This window comes from Varroa jacobsoni, unplaced genomic scaffold (assembly GCF_002532875.2).
Source record: "Varroa jacobsoni isolate VJ856 unplaced genomic scaffold, vjacob_1.0 scaffold_992, whole genome shotgun sequence".
In the NCBI taxonomy this organism is placed as follows: Eukaryota; Metazoa; Arthropoda; class Arachnida; order Mesostigmata; family Varroidae; genus Varroa; species Varroa jacobsoni.
In genome coordinates, this window is record NW_019213894.1 from 82155 (window position 1) to 90120 (window position 7966).

General features: G+C 42.3%; 1 protein-coding gene across 1 annotated transcript; it reads left to right on the plus strand.

Annotated features, from left to right (window-relative positions):
• Positions 1-2329: 2329 nt before the first annotated feature.
• Positions 2330-7409, plus strand: LOC111265600 (uncharacterized). The gene is made up of 5 exons (XM_086970548.1): positions 2330-2450; positions 2580-2658; positions 3121-3744; positions 5934-6158; positions 7260-7409. Exons 2-3 carry the CDS (start codon positions 2646-2648, stop codon positions 3468-3470), a joined length of 363 nt encoding a protein of 120 aa, XP_086826674.1. The 5' UTR covers positions 2330-2450; positions 2580-2645; the 3' UTR covers positions 3471-3744; positions 5934-6158; positions 7260-7409.
• Positions 7410-7966: the final 557 nt, after the last annotated feature.

A 7966-nucleotide genomic window follows, 5' to 3' on the forward strand; every position in this document is an offset into this window, starting at 1 on the left:
GGTAACCATTGCCGCGGCCGCCGCCGTCATGGAAACACATTGCGCTTTTCTGTTTGTTAGTATCGCCACTGCGGCTCAGGCAGCCTTACGAGCGCCGCCGACCACTCATTCTTTCAGTTGTGTGGCCGCCCAGTCTCGCTGTCCTAGCGCCACCAGCAGAGGAACACAAACTTGTCAGGCCAAAACAGTGAAGTAAGTAAAACAATTGGCATATATATAGGGTGGGGCAAAAGTCATTTGATACTTGGCGAGTCTTAGCTATATATCGGTTAAAATACCTGAACAGACGCAAATAAACTGTAGATACTAAGGGCAGGGCATGCGGTGTATGGCTATGTGAGTGATTCACAGTGTATCTAGTGGCAGGTCGATAGGAGATAAAATCTCGTTAAGTAGTTGTCTAATGAGGACAAAAACATTACATTGACTCATCGTTCCATATGCTACACAGGATCGCCTAGGAGAGGTTATTTTTTTCGATCTGAGGTGCCCTAGTTGTACTACGGCGTATCGCTGTCACGTTTCGATCATTTGTCATCAAGTTTTTGTAGATCTACTCAGTATGTAATCCGATTAAAATATATATTGACGAATGGGACGTACGAACCAAAATTTAAGGTACTTCGGTGGCTGAAGGCTGATCGTCCAGTATCAGTAGCATCGATCATTTTAGAACAGCTGGCCTGAAGATGGTTAACCTAGAAAGCTGAATTCACACAGCAACCGGTAGTTTCTCTTCGTATAAAAATGTTCAACCAGTTAAAGACTGCCCCCTCCCAACATGGACTTAAAATTTCTACATCATGAAATCCCCACTCGGCTCCTTATATATTGCAGCAAAGTGTATTTATTCACTGATGCAACATAATTTTCTGCCAAGTACATCATTGAGAACATGCGGGAACAGTTGATAGTGTACTGTCCACTTAGCGACTCGGCTTGAAGGCAGCTGGGCGACCGTTTAGTTTTCTGTGTATAACACACAAATATTAATCACAGATACAGATTTTTTGAAAAAAATTGCTGAAGCATCCAACATACACTGGATACGTTCCGTTCGTACGCGTAAAGTTGTTTCGATCAACTCATGGATGAAAAAACCTCATCTGTTTGCCGAAATGTATGTTTAGTGGAAGCCGGCATATTGTAGACAAAAGGCAGGTACGAAATTGGTCATTGAAGCCTAGATCACGTTACCCTGGCACATTAGTTGAAGTATTAAAATGGCTACATGTTAATTATAGATGATTTGAGCTTGTAATAGCTTGAGCGGTCCGAACACGTCAACGAGAAGATATGCAAGATAATTTGGGTACGCAGATGATACTGTCGGGAATTCGATCAGAATAATTGCCCTTCTGTCGTAAGGACTCATGAGATGCAGCAAAACTTTTTCTTTTCGTTTAATTGAAGAGTTCCTCGGAACATTTTCGGAGCAAATTATTGCAGATTTGCTCGGTTGAAATATATGTTTTCGAGTTCGGCGTCGCCTATTTACGCCACTATGCGTCGCTTCAGACGGCTGGTGTCTTGCGGCACGAAACGAAGTGTATCTACGCTCGTATCCAAACCAAGACTACGGCGCACCCTTAAATATGATAGGCAAATACATTTCCACTGCACTATCTAAAAGCTGTGGCTTTAAAGTTATAAATTTACCTCTCTTACTGATCATCATTATCACCGTAGTCAGCGGTCCGTCTTACAACCGTCAAGGTGATTCACTTATCGCTGATGGCAGCGCCATTCGAGAGGCACAGCGGTATACAATAAAATGCAACCGCTTCTACAGGGAATTAACTCGGCGATGTTGGGTATTCGTTATCCGCAACAAGGAAAAGACAAGGGTTGTAGTATGCGTTGCACGTTACAGAGGGCTCACACGTCTAATCGGATATCTGTTCTGAAGATATTGCGTTACCATTATCATAACTCAGACAAATGTACAACCTGTTCTGAATCAAGCTTCCTTAGCATGAGAAAGACCAGCTAAGGGAAAATGGTCGGTCGGCGCAAGGGAAAATATATGACTTAGAAATGCTGTCCCCGTATATACACACACACACACACATACATACATACATACATGTGTGTTTGTGTTTTGTATGTGTCGTGTTTTGAATTTTCTCTATCGACGCGATAAATTCATTGGGATGGTCAACTAATGATGAACATGCTTAAAACGGTGGATAGTCGTTGCTTATTCCTTCGAGTGATACTGTTTACGTTAGCGTCTATAGTAAGGGTCTTTGAACAGAACGGAAACCGCGGGCCTTTCTGGCGTATTGGGCCTATAAAAGCGACCCGCTGCCACCTACATTTTGCTTGTGCATCCCGTGTATGCGCATAAGTATGGGCTTATCCAGCACGTCACGGCACAGAAAGGCTTGCCTTCACCAGTCGTGACGGAAACGGTTCCGATCGCCAGCCAGCAGACTCAGTCAATACCGGTAAGTAAGCATCATAAACGCCTTTAGCTGTCCTACACAGATTCTACATTGAGAGGCTGTGCTTTTCAGCTTTAGGTGAAGGACAAGATGAGAGACATTTAGTATGAGCGGTGTTACGCATTCAAACAGGTAACAAGCGAAACCGCGAACGTACGATATCCTATCGTTGTGCCAGAGCTTTCTCAAGGCGGTCAAATGAAAGGAACAGGTAAGATGGTTGATCAGCTTAAGTCGTAATTAGACGTAGAACTTACATTGCTTGAGTTCGCGTGCCAGAGCAAACCGGTATCGATATCATCGATCCGAGTGCCCCAACAGGGCATACCATGGTGCGACGAAATATGGCTAGATCGGCACAAATCTCTAAAACATTTTCAAATTCATTGAAAAAGTCGTGCAAATGTTTGTAAGAACGGTTTTGTTATTTCTAGGCATTATTGTTATAAGTAGACAAAAGTTAACACAACGACGGTAGGCCGTCGTTGTTAGAGTTATGTCTCGAACGCTACTGTATAACGCTCGGTTTATAGGAAGGTGATTTACTTCATAAAACTATGTTTTTAACTCCTTTTAAACAGCTATTTCCAGTGTAATCCTCAGTGTTATTAAATTTTTAAACCAAAAGTGTTTGTTGTTTATTTCAATTGTCCTATGGCTATACTGCTGGCAGCAACGTGCAGCTCATTTATAAAGTCGCAATGTAGTGATAAAGGGTTGTCAGTTGGAGTTTATAGCCTACAAATTACTGCCATTCCGTTCGGTCTACGGGCTTCCTTTGACCTTAACTATGACAAAAAAAGACTCAGCCTAGAAAAGCCTAGTGAACTTGGCCTGGAGCTTGAGGATGTTGCCTTCCGGGAATGTATTCGCCTCGCCAACTGGTACAGCGAAGAGAAAGTCAAGTGTGAACGGGAACGGAAGAACTGTGAAGCAATAATGTTGTTTATAAAATATCTGATACACGCGGGAGTATCCTACAAAGATCAGGAGATGACTATTTTTTTGAATAAAAATGAATAACCATATTAGAAATGTAACATGTATCGAAATTCACTGACGGTCAACGTCATAGTCGTTTCGGACGCCCGAATCCGTCGCGCGCCAACAGATTCCAACTTCCGTCTCTAAATAAAGACACAATCGTCAAACAAGTTGTAACAATGGTGAACAATGTGACGCTTTCTAAATGCATGGCGTTCGGTTGATGTATGTAACGAGCTACATTGATGTCACCCTTGCGTCGATCGGCTTCACTACTTCGAGTCACCCTGCGTCCATTAGCAACTTAGTTAAGGTTAGTGACCTGAGCTCTGTGCTCCATTACCCTTGATCTTGTATCATCTTAGCGTACCGTAATTCACCGTTAAGTAGGTACCTTCGCATAAGAAACCTATCCACAGAAAATACAATGCCTCGTGTATTTTAAACATTGTCCGGCTTTTACCGATCCTTCTACCCAACATCAATATCTATATGCCTCTAGTGCTCCCGTTGAGCAGGTCTGTCCCAGGTCGATGTAACATAACTCTTTCAGGCTAAAATATAGACGCACTTCCACCCGAAGACGGATTGATGGAAAAATCGTATCTGACAATCAGCAGCAGTAGCTCACACACCGCACAAGGCAAATATTCGATTAGCCAAGCAACAGAGGGAACGGCTTCAAATGGACGGAACGGGATGAGTCCCACATGAAAAGGAGCATTTCCTGAATGTAGATGTGCATTACTACTTCAAGAGGACCTCCTGCCTCCGAGCAGAGCACTCTTCTCCCGTCATCGATTAACCACAAGTCTAGCGTTCGCATAGCACTAAATCAATAGTCTGCTTGTGAAATTTTCGTTAACTAGATTTGGCCAGTGGCCCTTAGTGCCATATAGGCCCCATAGGCATATTAAAATCATAAGTCCTATGCAGTATCCCGTTGATCGAAACTTTCTCGTACATGATAAATGCTAACACCTCAATGAGCCCACCTACTGAAGATCCAGATTTTTCGAGAGAAAACCGCACATATTATATTTTACGGGTGTTAAAGATTCTGAAGCTTGTTGTCCCATTCAGCAGAATCAATAGAATCTTTCATTGATATTCTTGTTAAAATAATTACTCATTCTAAATAGCTAACGCAGCAGAAAATTATTGGTCCGACGCAGGCGTTAGGGGTGACCTTGCCGCTCCTCGACACTCCAGCACTTCGTATAACGAAGAAGAGCTTCTCCGGGATTGCAGTTGTTATTAACGCCATTTGCTTGAGATAGACAAAGTGGCATTAATTTAAGGAAAATATTTCCACATATTGTAAGTTGCAAACGTACATCCTTTTTCATTATTGCACATATGTTCTTTTATATTAAAGTCTCTCCATGTGGTTTGATGTAAGTAATTTTTGCGATCGGAACGTTATGCGTATGGAATACTTCCATGTGATTATCTTACATTATTTATATAGATTTTTCTATGGATCTTAGATTGTCCTGAAAGGCGAAGAAGCGAAAACGCGAGATGGTACGTACTTTGTGGATAGCATGTCCTAAACCCCTAGTAAATTCAACGATGACCTAGAAGTAAGGGCTTAAAGGCAGCGTCACTCTCTGACCTTTTTATCTCCTCGACTGCTTGCGATTGAATATGTGGGGGATTGCAACGCGTTCCAACGAAAGATGTCTCAAAGGCTCGAATCTGTATTTAGTCCTAAAAATCTTGTAAGCCGGGGCACGGATGACTACATGAAATAGTTAATGAGTCCTGTTCGTTAGCATAGGTATGAAAGAAAAAAAAAAATGCAATACAATAAAAGTAACTTCTAATCTAGGTAGTTTACAAGTCGGCCTGTCTAGGTCCTTAGGTAAGCTTATCCGTATGCCAATATCATATCCCTCACGCGAAGTAACACCGAGCGGTTAGCGACGGAGCAAAGTCGACCAGGCATTAGTCCCCTAAATAGAGTCATTTGATTAAGTCACACGCAGGGAGAATGAAGCGAGCTAACTCTACAAAAAATATAACGGGAGACAATTCATGCTCGATAACCGTAATTATCTGTATCACATAAATGAACCTATTACGAGTCGTTTACGTCTGCACTTACTAGACACCAAAGTCCGCTCTCTCTTAAATCGTATCCGGAATCGTTGTCGATCGTCTTAGTTCGTACGCCATCGTTTAAGGTGCCCAGCTGATGTAATTAGGTATCTACAGTAATGTTTTGTAGAATTACATTTTAGTTACTTCTAAAACGAATAAATACCAGTCGTACATCGTTACGAAATCGTTTTCGGTAGCCGACCACGTTCAATGTCTGTTTCGTTGTCGGTGATGGTCTATCACGCTTAGCAGCGAAAATTAATGGGTCTATGTTATATATGCGTGCCTTGTTGCAATAATCTTTCCCGGGGGCGGTACATTTAAATAGGCCAAAAGGTCAGCAAAAGTATAGATTCTGAAAGTGTTATGACGCAATGCGTGACACTGTGATTTCAGCGGCTTACCGCAGAAGTTTTTCTATCGCTTGCGCGGGTGCTACAAGAGCTTGCCGAAAATAAGGCCAACGTAGAACTAGGCACCAACTTGTGGAAGAGCAACAAAATCGACTACCGCACACGGCCGCAGGATATTTTGAAGAAGTTTGGCAAATGGAAGGTTTCGTATTGAGAACATCAGGCAGACGCGAGGGCGCTCTCAGAGACTACCATACGACACGCTAGGGTACGTTTCGCGACTGCTTCGAATTGAAACGATGCTGACTAAGCGTTGCATTCTACCAAACAGGTAATGTTCAGGTTGTTACCTACAGAGTATGTCAACAACTTCCCGCGCAATTGACAGTTACTACATTTGATTTCATTGGATGTAGAAGATGTAGAAGAATTACGCCAAAGTTGTTCGCATATGGAAAAGTAAAATGCACTCAGAGTAACTTGGAGGCGTTAACATCTCAAACGTTAATGCTACACACATGTAATCTACCGAGTAGCACTTTTACTTTTCAAGTTCTGTCTATATCGATAGTAGGAACCTATGATTATTTTCGACAGTTCAGAAATGGAGCCTTTCCATATTGTCGGCGAGGAAGACCGCGTGATTGGTCGTCCTTTCTTTTGTACTGTAGCTTAATTCTTCCAAGTTCCGATATGATGTATTCATTGCGCTAAAAACAGACTGCACCTTGTCGTTGAATTGGAATTAACGTATACTTTTGAAACTATTCGAGTATAATTAAAGTGACCAACTTCGCTCTCTGGCCTGTTGTGTTGTTTGGTGTTTCGTAAGGGCCTCGCATGCTTCTTGTAGAAAATTTAACTTAATGGAGATTCATTGTCAAGGCTGTGCTGCGCGTAGAATAGAATTGAAATTACTACATTTATTTGATATTATTATTGCAAATGAATGAATACTCCGATTTATCTCACCTAGCCTTAGATTTAGGACAAATAGAAGATGCAGAAGGCGGAGGCAGCTCTCAATTTTTCAGGGGAAACATTTGACGTCCCCTAAAATTTGGTTACAAGCCAAATATTGGCGGTATAAAAATGAATGTTTGAAGTACATGTGATAAGGCTGCTGAACATTATTTCAAATGCTTAACCCCTGTCCGCACCGAAATGAAGTGTGTCGACGTCCAGTTTCGCACCTAGACCATCCTATCTTACGTCTCTATGTTTGGCACGCAATCACGTTTCTGCTGTACTATCATGCGGTCATATGATGGCCGTGGAGCGGTCTACTACGACCATATATGTATTTATTGTATTATATAGTGATGTCGCTGTGTGAAGTATTTAATGCTATCTATGGTGCTTCTTCTAGGAACGGACATTTCATCACCTTCCCCATGTGTATAGACGTCGACCCGTCGTCCACCCAAACATGCTTAACTCTCTAACTGCAGTTTCATGCGATATCATAAGTTTTCCGTCGACTAATAAAAACCAATTGTCCGCTGTGTTAGGCTCGTTATCGAGTTGTCATCACCTGTCACAGTTTGAACAAGGTTGGTCTCTTGTTGTTTCTGTAGTTGTTGCTGTTGTCATCGATCCGGTTTATATTATGCTAACCGAGCTGACATTAGTTGAATAGTACACACGTCCACTTATCAGATCCGTGTGTCCCTTACGCCAACAAATCGCCAGATCTGTTAGTTTTTGTTTGTTTCTAATACACACATATTACAGGACCCGAACGACTTCACTGCGACGAGCTGCCATCACGTCTGCGTGGTCGCATCCTGCGCAGGCCACATTACTGCAGCGCCGTCAACTGTTGCTTTGTTACGTGTGGTTGTCACTGATTGTCGCCGTCAAACGCCACATTCGATTTTTGTTGAGCGAGGCTGTCTTCTTATGGTGATGATAATTATGGCAGTGAAACTGGTCAAGACGAGGACGAACGAGGAGCGTTGAAACGACAAATATGTCATGGACTTAACAGAAGCAATGATAGCGGCTAGAGCCCACAGAAAAAAAAACGTGCCTTTGCATCAAAATACGTTTCTTGCTCTGTGTATATACATAAAG